We start from the raw sequence: 12,800 nt of genomic DNA, 5'->3' as shown, positions 1-12,800 counted from the left end.
CCGGCCAATCATAGGCCAGCAGCTCGTTGTAAGTGGTCACCTGCTGACCTGTGATTGGCCGGCGGCTGCCTTTGGTGAAGCTCTGCAGAGCATTCTTCTGCACCACAACAGACATCAATCATTGAAATAAAGTGCAGATGAAAGCGGCTCCCAGCATAGAGCCGCAATCGTTAGGGGGCCTGCGGGCTGCAAGAAGCAGGAAAGAGGACACAGGTGAGAAGAATTTTTTAATGTGTTTATGAAAACAGCATAAGGTGGCATAAATAGGGCACATTACTACGAACGCTTCATACTTACCTAGGCTCCGTCGCAGCTGTACGCTGCTCCTATGGCCTCCACTCATCATTGCTCATCAATATACACTCAGCACTGCTTTCCCCGCTCACCGGCCGGCCTTGCCTCTGTGATTGGTTGCAGTCAGACATGCCCTCAGCCTGTGTGACCGCGTCTGACTACACTCAGTCATCGCTCATTCATTCTTTCCATGGCGCGCACAGCGAGTGGTCATTCTCTATTGACGCTCACTTTGACAGATGTAGAACTGAAATAGACGTGTGACCTCATGTGGATTAAGTTGGACCTGCAGGGGTGTGTTGGGGTTAATAAAGTGGTGAAAGGGTGTTTTTTTGTATTTTATTCCAAATAAAAGATTTTATCAGTGGCTGTGTTTATTTACTTTCACTTACAGATTAGTAATGGGGTGTCAGATGCTGCAATTACCAATTCGGGACTTAGTGGCTGCTGTGAGCTGCGATTAACTCTTTATTACCTCGATTGCCACCGCACCAGGGCAATCAGGAAGAGCAAGGTAAAGCTCTGGGACTGTCACATCTAATGGATGCGACAATTCCGGGCGGCTGGAGGCTGATAATTTTAAGCTGGACCTCCCCAGCCTGAGAATACAGCCCCAGCTGTCAGCTTTATGTTGACTGGGTATCAAAATTGGGGGGACAGCACTTTTTTTATTTAGGTCGAAGTCACACTTGCGAGGGACTTGCACGAGTCTCGCATCGCATCACCGAGCATGGTCGCACACACTTTCCTGACAGGAGCGGGTCAGCTGCATGCATTTCTATGCAGCTGCATGCTCGTATGACGAACCGTATGACTGACACGAGTCTCACATCACCCGGCAGTCGCACACGAGTGTCAGCTGCATAGAAATACGTACAGCCGACCCACTCCTGTCAGAAGAGTGTGCGGCTGCCAGGTGATGCAATGAGAGACTCGTGCAAGTGTGTGACTCTGGCCTTATTTTGATACACAGCCATGATAAAGTCTGACAGCTGTGGGCTTTACCTGTGCTGGTATCAGAATACGGGGACCCTGTGCTGACTGTTTTATTTATTCACTTATTTTTATATCACGATACTGACCCGCAGACAGTTGCACTGCCTTCCCCGCCTAGCAGCCGTCCTGGAGCTTGTGATTGGCTGCACTCAGCTGACACACTGCCACTCAGGGTGGGGCGCAACAGCAACCAATTACACACGCCGGTGGGTGGGGAAAGCAGTGACTATTCAATGAGGGTTTTCAGCTCCGGAAGGGAAAGCATGACCTGGAAGCAGCTTGCTGCCATGACTGATCTTTGGTGAGTATACACCGCACGCTCCTACCCCCCTATCCCTTCCACTAACATTTTTAATCTCCAGATTCTGGTTTCCATAGACTTTTACGGGTAGCAGATTCCCGACTGGATCCGGGGGTTTTTGGATTTTTTTAAATTTAGCAGGGACCAGTCAATCCCAGTTTTCTGCGAGTCCGCCCGGCTCCAATTACTAGCAAAAGCTATGAGATTTCAGAATTCTCATGCAAAAGATTGCCTTCATTATCCCTGACAAACAGAAAACTCTTTATGGATGCAGCATGTAAAACTCAGGATTCTTGGGTACTTTTGATGTGAATAAAACTAACTTCATTTAAGAAAAAAAAAAAGTAGACAAAGTTCAAGAACTGCAGTTAACAAAAACAAACAAAACCTTTATTGCCAAAAGAGCAGGTTTTGGTAGCAGAAAAAAAAACCGCATCGAGAACACAAGGTGTGAACATAGCCTTAAAGTACATTTTCTCTGAATACACGCCGGCATTTCCGAGATATAGACCTGGCTGCAATCATGCAGTGATCAGATGACTGCTGCCTTTTGATGGCAGGAAGTCACAGTAAAGCCATTGCTCACCTCCTTTCTCACTGTCATAATGAGAGGCATCAAACTGGGCATCGTCATTGGGGAGCTGGACGCTGGCAATGACCAGGTGGTTCTGCTCATCAGAGGTGTGCGTCCCGAGCACCAGGCGATGGATGCTGAAGTCCTTCCCCTCCGGCCTGAAATGCAATGACAGGGTGACACAGGGCACAGGCAGGGTCCGGGAGGGCAGGGGGCCGCACTCACCTGGTGACATCGGGCAGCCACTGTGCGGTCAGGCTCGGCCACTCCAGCGCGTGAGTCATCACCAGGTCATACAGGAAAGGGGTGTTCTTCTTCCAGATCTTGTACTCCTCGTTTATCACCCGCTCCTCTACCGCATCATCAAACGCAGCTGTGCCCGGACACAAGTAAGAGGCTGCGTCACACGTGCGGCACCTGCCTCCTATACACTGCAGTACACCGGCTGCCCGCCACACACGCCAGCCCTGAACTTTCTCCACACTTACCCTCCTTATCCGCCATGCTGCCTGCCCCAACCTGATGTAAGCGCTTGTCCAGCGTGCCAAGTAGCGTGTATCCCTCACAAGTGGTTCCGCCGCTCACTGTCCCGGTTCCAGTGCCAACTCCTCCCTTGTGTCCCCGGTCTCCGGCCTGCTCCTCCCGCTATTGTTTCCCGCCTCCCCCGTGTCTCGGACTCGCGCACATTCGCGCCAACCTCAGCCAATCGGAATTGTACAGGAGCTTTGCTTGCAACCAATCAACGACCTTTACGTCACGAAGGCGGTGCAGCTGTAAATTACGCGCGTTCAGCTTCCAAATCGGGAGCACCGCCCAGTAGGCGTGGTTTAGTGTATCCATGACAACAGGAATATGGAGAGTGAAGAAAAAAAGATGTAGCATGGGACAGTAGGATCCCAAAGAAGGCATGACTGCCAGGAGTGACGACTGAGGAATCAGGCACTTCTCAATGACTGGGGCATAGTACCTGGTGAGGAAAGTCCTGGGAGGTCCTTTCTCTGGGACATACTTAAAAGAATGCTGAAAAGGAATAAATAAAAAGAATGATTTAATAACTTATTAGGTGTATATTATGTAGATGTATAAAAGGTTTCTTGGGCAAGTTAGACATGGAATGAACATTATATATGAGCATTATAGGTGTGGAATGATCATGAAATATATGTAGATAATAGGAGAATGAATGCATATGGCATATAACCAGGTGTATATTATGTTACCTGAGCATTATATGTGTGGAATGATCATGAAATATCTGTAGATAATAGGAGAATGAACGTATATGGCATATAACCAGGTGTATATTATGTTACCTGAGCACTATAGGTGTGGAATGATCATGAAATATATGTACATTACAGGAGAATGAACGTATATGGCATATAACCAGGTGTATATTATGTTACCTGAGCATTATAGGTGTGGAATGATCATGAAATATCTGTAGATAATAGGAGAATGAACGCATATGGCATATAACCAGGTGTATATAATGTTACCTGAGCATTATAGGTGTGGAATGATCATGAAATATCTGTAGATAATAGGAGAATGAACGCATATGGCATATAACCAGGTGTATATTATGTTACCTGAGCATTATAGGTCTGGAATGATCATGAAATATCTGTAGATAATAGGAGAATGAATGCATATGGCATATAACCAGGTGTATATTATGTTACCTGAGCATTATAGGTGTGGAATGATCATGAAATATCTGTAGATAATAGGAGAATGAATACATATGGCATATAACCAGGTGTATATTACGTTACCTGAGCATTATAGGTGTGGAATGATCATGAAATATCTGTAGATAATAGGAGAATGAATGCATATGGCATATAACCAGGTGTATATTACGTTACCTGAGCATTATAGGTGTGGAATGATCATGAAATATCTGTAGATAATAGGAGAATGAACGCATATGGCATATAACCAGGTGTATATTATGTTACCTGAGCATTATAGGTGTGGAATGATCATGAAATATATGTACATTACAGGAGAATGAACACATATGGCATATAACCAGGTGTATATTACGTTACCTGAGCATTATAGGTGTGGAATGATTATGAAATATCTGTAGATAATAGGAGAATGAATGCATATGGCATATAACCAGGTGTATATTATGTTACCTGAGCATTATAGGTGTGGAATGATCATGAAATATCTGTAGATAATAGGAGAATGAACACATATGGCATATAACCAGGTGTATATTATGTTACCTGAGCATTATAGGTGTGGAATGATCATGAAATATCTGTAGATAATAGGAGAATGAACGCATATGACATATAAGCAGGTGTATATTATGTTACCTGGGCATTATAGGTGTGGAATGATCATGAAATATCTGTAGATAATAGAAGAATGAATGCATATGGCATATAACCAGGTGTATATTACGTTACCTGAGCATTATAGGTGTGGAATGATTATGAAATATCTGTAGATAATAGGAGAATGAATGCATATGGCATATAACCAGGTGTATATTATGTTACCTGAGCATTATATGTGTGGAATGATCATGAAATATCTGTAGATAATAGGAGAATGAATACATATGGCATATAACCAGGTGTATATTACGTTACCTGAGCATTATAGGTGTGGAATGATTATGAAATATCTGTAGATAATAGGAGAATGAATGCATATGGCATATAACCAGGTGTATATTATGTTACCTGACCATTATAGGTGTGCAATGATCATGAAATATCTGTAGATAATAGGAGAATGAACGCATACGGCATATAACCAGGTGTATATTACATTACCTGACCATTATAGGTGTGCAATGATCATGAAATATCTGTAGATAATAGGAGAATGAACGCATATGGCATATAACCAGGTGTATATTATGTTACCTGAGCATTATAGGTGTGCAATGATCATGAAATATCTGTAGATTACAGAAGAATGAACATATATAGCATATAATCAGGTGTATATTATGTTACCTGAGCATTATATGTGTGGAATGATCATGAAATATCTGTAGATTACAGGAAAATGAACGTATATAGCATATAACCAGGTGTATATTATGTTACCTGAGCATTATAGGTGTGGAATGATCATGAAATATCTGTAGATAATAGGAGAATGAACGCATATGCCATATAACCAGGAGTATATTATGTTACCTGAGCATTATAGGTGTGGAATGATCATGAAATATCTGTAGATTACAGAAGAATGAACATATATAGCATATAACCAGGTGTATATTATGTTACCTGACCATTATAGGTGTGGAATGATCATGAAATATCTATAGATTACAGGAGAATGAACGCATATGCCATATAACCAGGTGTATATTATGTTACCTGAGCATTATAGTTGTGGAATGATCATGAAATATATGTAGATAATAGGAGAATGAACATATATAGCATATAACCAGGTGTATATTATGTTACCTGACCATTATAGGTGTGGAATGATCATGAAATATCTGTAGTTTACAGGAGAATGAACACATATGCCATATAACCAGGTGTATATTATGTTACCTGACCATTATAGGTGTGGAATGATCATGAAATATCTGTAGATTACAGGACAATGAACGCATATCCCATATAACCAGGTGTATATTATGTTACCTGACCATTATAGGTGTGGAATGATCATGAAATATATGTAGATAATAGGAGACTGAACACATATGCCATATAACCAGTTGTATATTATCTTACCTGAGCATTATAGGTGTGGAATGATCATGAAATATCTATAGATTACAGGAGAATGAACACATATGCCATATAACCAGGTGTATATTATGTTACCTGAGCATTATAGTTGTGGAATGATCATGAAATATATGTAGATAATAGGAGAATGAACATATATAGCATATTACCAGGTGTATATTATGTTACCTGACCATTATAGGTGTGGAATGATCATGAAATATCTGTAGATTACAGGAAAATGAACGTATATAGCATATAACCAGGTGTATATTATATTACCTGAGCATTATAGGTGTGGAATGATCATGAAATATCTGTAGTTTACAGGAGAATGAACACATATGCCATATAACCAGGTGTATATTATCTTACCTTACCATTATAGGTGTGGAATGATCATGAAATATCTGTAGATAATAGGAGAATGAACGCATATGCCATATAACCAGGTGTATATTATCTTACCTGAGCATTATATGTGTGGAATGATCATGAAATATCTGTAGATAATAGGAGAATGAACATATATAGCATATAACCAGGTGTATATTATGTTACCTGACCATTATAGGTGTGGAATGATCATGAAATATCTATAGATTACAGGAGAATGAACGCATATGCCATATAACCAGGTGTATATTATGTTACCTGAGCATTATAGTTGTGGAATGATCATGAAATATATGTAGATAATAGGAGAATGAACATATATAGCATATAACCAGGTGTATATTATGTTACCTGACCATTATAGGTGTGGAATGATCATGAAATATCTGTAGTTTACAGGAGAATGAACACATATGCCATATAACCAGGTGTATATTATGTTACCTGAGCACTATAGGTGTGGAATGATCATGAAATATCTGTAGTTTACAGGAGAATGAACACATATGCCATATAACCAGGTGTATATTATGTTACCTGACCATTATAGGTGTGGAATGATCATGAAATATCTGTAGATAATAGGAGACTGAACACATATGCCATATAACCAGTTGTATATTATCTTACCTGAGCATTATAGGTGTGGAATGATCATGAAATATCTGTAGATAATAGGAGAAGGAACACATATGCCTTATAACCAGGTGTATATTATGTTACCTGAGCATTATAGGTGTGGAATGATCATGAAATATCTATAGATTACAGGAGAATGAACACATATGCCATATAACCAGGTGTATATTATGTTACCTGAGCATTATAGGTGTGGAATGATCATGAAATATCTGTAGATATTAGGAGACTGAACACATATGCCATATAACCAGGTGTATATTATCTTACCTGAGCATTATAGGTGTGGAATGATCATGAAATATCTGTAGATTACAGGAGAATTAACATATACAGTGCTGGCCAAAAGTATTGGCACCCCTGCAATTCTGTCAGATAATACTCAGTTTCTTCTTGAAAATGATTGCAATCACATATTCTTTGGTATTATTATCTTCATTTAATTTGTCTTCAATGGGAAAAAAAAAAAAATTGCCATGAAGCCAAATTGGATCTAATTCCACACCAAACATAAAAAAGGGGGTGGACAAAAGTATTGGCACTGTTTGAAAAATCATGTGATGCTTGTCTAATTTGTGTAATTAACAGCACCTGTAACTTACCTGTGGTACCTAACAGGTGTTGGCAATAACTAAATCACACTTGCAGCCAGTTGACATGGATTAAAGTTGACTCAACCTCTGTCCTGTGTCCTTGTGTGTACCACATTGTCCATGGAGAAAAGAAAGAAGAACAAAAAACTGTCTGAGGACTTGAGAATCCAAATTGTGAGGAAGCAGGAGCAAGCTCAAGGCTATAAGTCCATCTCCAAACACCTGAAAGTTCCTGTGTCTACAGTGCGCAGTGTCATCAAGAAGTTTAAAGCCCATGGCACTGTGGCTAACCTCCCTAGATGTGGAAGGAAAAGAAAAATTGACGAGAGATTTCAACGCAAGATTGTGCAGATGGTGGATAAAGAACCTCAACTAACATCCAAACAAGTTCAAGCTGCCCTGCAGTCCGAGGGTTCAACAGTGTCAACCCATACTATCCGTCGGCATCTGAATGAAAAGGGACTGTATGGTAGGATACCCAGAAAGACCCCACTTCTTACCCCGAGACATAAAAAAGCCAGGCTGGAGTTTGCCAAAACTTACCTGAGAAAGCCTAAAACGTTTTGGAAGAATGTTCTCTGGTCAGATGAGACAAAAATAGAGCTTTTTGGGAAAATCCATCAACAAAGAGTTTACAGGAAAAAAAAAAGAGGCATTCAAAGAAAAGAACACGGTGCCTACAGTCAAACATGGCGGAGGTTCCCTGATCTTTTGGGGTTGCTTTGCTGCCTCTGGCACTGGACTGCTTGACCGTGTGCATGGCATTATGAAGTCTGATGACTACCAACAAAGATTAGAAAAAGTTTGAGCAGCAAAAGTGGATTTCATTGAAAGTACACAGGCAACAACTTCAATTAGTGTAAATATATAAGAAAAGACAGAAGTCTTTAAATTTGCCTAAATATATCCATACATCCCATGATCACAAAGATAAACAGGAAAAAGCTCTATAATGAACATAGAAATTTATTTGAACATAGAGTACATGGGATATAAAAGTACAGAGAAATATATCATGACCAGAAAAATGACACAAAAAGGTGAAAAACACCCCATGTGGGGCCACATGTCAAGACAATGTATATACTTGCTCCCTGATAAAGTGCTGAGTGAGAAAGTCACATATACAAGTAAGAAAGCCTTTTGCAGCAAAGCACCTTACTACATACACTGAACAGAGTCAGACGGCTGCATGCTGCAAAACAGTAAAGCATGAGTATCACCACAGCGCTACACTTAAAATGAGGGAGCTTACCAGGATAAAACACCTTGCATGTGGACACACATGGGGACAAGTCCCAACACGTGTTTCGTGTGACTTCCTCAGGGTTCCTAACTGCCGACAATGTAAGACATACGGTGCATCAGCTCCTGCTTTAAGATCCCCAAAAGCGACGACATTAGATGAATTCTACAAAACTTTTCTTCAAAAAAGAAGAAATGTGTACAATAGAAACAATTTATATAGTCTTTTTGTGAATTTTAGACTTTTTTTTTTACCCATCTTCAACTTCAGCTTCTAAAGAGAACTGTCATCTCTGCCATCTCCTCAGCAGTGAAACTCTGGGCCAAAAGATAAGTAAAACATGTTAAACTACAAAAAAGAAAATATCTGGACAATCAAATTTTCACTTTGAACATAATTAATCTCCTGAGCTAACCTATTTTGAAGTGGAGAAGTTTTCATATAATTTAGCGGCGGCCATATTGGGACTGTACTGCAATCTGTGGTGCTGAGTTTGTGAGTTTTAATTACAAATATTCCTATGCCTTCTCTGAATAAACTCTTCCCTGCCATATTTTATTACTAAGCTTGAAAATCTGATAACAAATCCGCCATTTTCACTACAGATCAGCAATTGCTCTATTGACAGAATTTATTGTACAAACAAATATGTGGAGAAGGCATCTTCTTTATTAATATCAACACTATATATAAATCATCTGTAAACCAAGCACTTCAGAAGTTCTGTTAATCTCACACAGTTTATTAAATAAAACTAAATTTTACAGCATACAATGGCACAGATACCATGAGTAATCGTTTAGTTGATATGGCAACCGAAGCTGTGTGAGAGGTTGGCGGCCATTTTGGATTCATTCCTGTCAGTAAAATAAATAAAATTATAAAGCGCCTAATATCTATGAAATAAATAGTAAATACTCTTACTAAGCAATTCACCTGGCTAATGAAAGCATTCAGCCTTTTGTTCTACCTTGCGGATCTGCCCTGTACACACTGCTCCTGTTTCTGAAGAAGTCTACAACTTATAAAATACTTTATTAGTGATCTTTACATTGCTAGTCAGTACCCAAATAGCGTAACCACGACTACACTACAGAGAGAGGTGAAGTGTAACCATCTAATCAGAGCCTTCATACAGGATTTCTAACAAAGCTGCTTTCTCTCAATTCAGAAATCACATTGCTTTCAATACAGCGGACTGTGTATACTATTAAATTTAAAAGGACACTTATACGTCTGAGTCTTTATTCTTATAATCTGCAGAGGACGAGAATTACAATTACATTAATGCCTATTTAAAGGAAAACCAGATTTTTTTTTTTTTAATTACATATCATTTATACCAATTTTTTACCTGTTATAACTAGCTGAAGCATTGCTATACTATACTATATATGCTATGCTCTGGAGATTCAATTACTGACCAATCAGACTCGCAGATTATAAAATCTTATATTGTCACAACAAACAAGCAAGAAAGAATAAAGAGTCTACCCTTGAAAGAGACGTATATAAATGGAAATCAATCTTCCAGCTAAACAGAAAAGAAAAGGTGAAAGGAAAATGAAAGACTCTGAATGGGATAACCCAATATTGCCACAGAGTCAGAACTACGAGACAGACTCTTCCTGCTCTAACGACAGCCCAGACAAACAAAGAACGAAATGGGACAACAGTGCTTCTCCCGAACCTTCAATTTTAGATACTGGATTTATCAATAGAGATAACCCAAACAACATGGATATAAACACACTTCAGAGTTTTTTTGAGAAATCATTTGCAAGTTTTAGAATTCAACTTAACAAGGATATGCATAAAGAGTTTACAGAAATAAAACAGACAATGGAACATTTCAATGCAAGGGTTGAAAAAAACGAATCAGACATAGCTGAATTAACAAAAGAAAACAAAGCGATTTCCAAAGAACAACTGGACATGAAAAATCAGATCAAATATCTCAAAATAAAAATGGCGGATTTGGAAGACCGGAATAGAAGGAATAATTTTAAGATCAGAGGGATTCCAGAGAGTGTTAAACAAGAGGATCTGATGACCTATATTAAAAAAATCCTTCAGGCTACCTTACCCACAATTACTGATGCAGAGTTAACAATTGACAGGGCACACAGACTACCAAAACCGAAATTCTTATCAACAGAGGTACCAAGAGACACAATCTTAAGAGTCCACTTCTTCCACGTGAAAGAAGGTCTATTCAACTATTTAAAAGTCAATAAAACCTTACCTTCTCCCTACGAAAGACTGAAGTTATTTGCTGACCTTTCAAAGGAGACTTTAATTCAGAGGAAAAAAATTTCAGCAGTTACCCAGGCACTGAGAGAACTTAAAGTCCAATACAGATGGGGATTTCCAACAAAAGTACTAATTTTTCATCAAAACAAGAATATCCCCATCAGTTCAGTAAAAGATGGATTAAACTTCATAAAAGAATTGAAGAAAAACCCGACTTAGTGATAGACTACTTTACGACTCGATGTTCAACAAAGAGGATCTTAATAATCAGGAAGTTGCAGTTGACTTTCCCCCATAGTAGTAGCCTCTTGCAAGCCAAGAAGCAATACACTCCTTTAGTAATTTACTGTTCAAGAATACTTTGAATCCTACTGTTATTTTTAACGTTTAAGTTATTGGTTATGTACAACAATACCCATGACATTTTTATTTTTAACTCCTTTTTTCTCCCTACAGGAAAATATGATTACAAAAAAGTTGGCTGTAAAATAATCAGATTGCAAGCCGTGTCTAAATGCATGTACGGAGTTTATACCCCAGCTTTTCATCTTATTAATGACACTTAAATTTGTTACTTACAATGTTAAAGGATTGAACTCACCCCAAAGGAGATTCTGGCTATGGAAATTCATTCAGGAAAACAATGTGGACGTAGTAGGTGTACAAGAAACAAAATTTGCCAAAGAGAATATTCCCAAACTTAATTTTAAAAACTGTCCGCATTTATTTTTGTCTAGCAATGATAGGAAAAAAGCTGGCGTGTTAATTCTCATTAGAAACAGTGTCTCTTTTGAACTAATAGAACAAATTACAGGGAAGGATGGGAGATATATTATTTTAATTTGCAAGATTAATGATGTGACCTACACTCTTGTAAATTTGTACGCTCCAAACAAAAATCAGTTTCCTTTTTTAGACAAAATGTCTGTTGTGATAAGAGAAAAGCAACAAGGAGAACTATTGGTGTTTGGAGACTTTAATATGATTCCTAATGGTGTATTAGATACAACATCTAAGACTAGAATACTCCAGCCAACATTAGATAAATGGTTAGATAAAGAAGAACTAATGGACATCTTCAGGTGTATCAACACTTCTTCCAAGGAATTCACTTTCTACTCACATTCACATAAAACATACTCTAGAATAGACTTGATTTTATCCACTCTACATACTCTTAAAAAATTTACATCGATAGAAATTGGCGTTAGATCTTGGTCAGATCACGCACCAGTTTTCTTTGAGATTACTGAAAAATTCCCTTTTAACAACAACAGAATTTGGACATGTAATTCTCACATATTTAGAAATCTTGAGTATAAGAAAGAGAATCATCCTTAAAACATTTTTTCACAGATAACAATACCAATGATATTTCCACAAATACCTTGTGGACTGCTCACAAAGCATTTATTAGAGGTATTCTAATACAAATAAGCAAAAGAGAGCGAAAGAAAAATTTAGAAAAGTTAAAAAATCTAACTGAAGAAATAAAACATCTTGAGCAAAGACAAATAAGAAAACCTAACACCATCTTGGAATCTAAACTCTTAGAATTGAGGATTAAGCTTAAATCCTGTTTAATTGAGGATTATAAACTCCAGTAAAACTAATATGTATCATTCAAACAATAAGCCAACTAAATTTATGATGTCAAGGATAAAACAGCAAAGAGTTAAGCTGGGTTCACACTAAGCGACAGCGACAACGACCATTTTCGGTGACGTAACAGCGACCTTGTAAGTCGCTGTTATGATCGCTGCTTAGCTGTCAAACACAG

The 12,800-nt window shown here is 38.5% G+C and overlaps 1 protein-coding gene across 1 annotated transcript in view; it reads right to left on the bottom strand.

Annotated features, from left to right (window-relative positions):
* The window catches only part of RBBP4 (RB binding protein 4, chromatin remodeling factor), a 40,305-nt gene extending 37,449 nt beyond the window's left edge, over positions 1-2,856 (bottom strand). The window contains exons 1-3 of the mRNA XM_075336169.1: positions 2,654-2,856; positions 2,391-2,538; positions 2,178-2,323 (exon numbers count right to left, since the gene is read on the bottom strand). Of these exons, the coding sequence (XP_075192284.1) occupies positions 2,178-2,323; positions 2,391-2,538; positions 2,654-2,669 (310 nt within the window). The 5' untranslated portion in view covers positions 2,670-2,856. The remainder of the gene's footprint in view (positions 1-2,177; positions 2,324-2,390; positions 2,539-2,653) is intronic.
* Positions 2,857-12,800: the final 9,944 nt, after the last annotated feature.

The sequence above is a fragment of the Anomaloglossus baeobatrachus genome, chromosome 2 (assembly GCF_048569485.1).
Source record: "Anomaloglossus baeobatrachus isolate aAnoBae1 chromosome 2, aAnoBae1.hap1, whole genome shotgun sequence".
Lineage (NCBI taxonomy): Eukaryota > Metazoa > Chordata > Amphibia > Anura > Aromobatidae > Anomaloglossus > Anomaloglossus baeobatrachus.
This window is presented reverse-complemented; position numbering and strand designations above follow the sequence as displayed.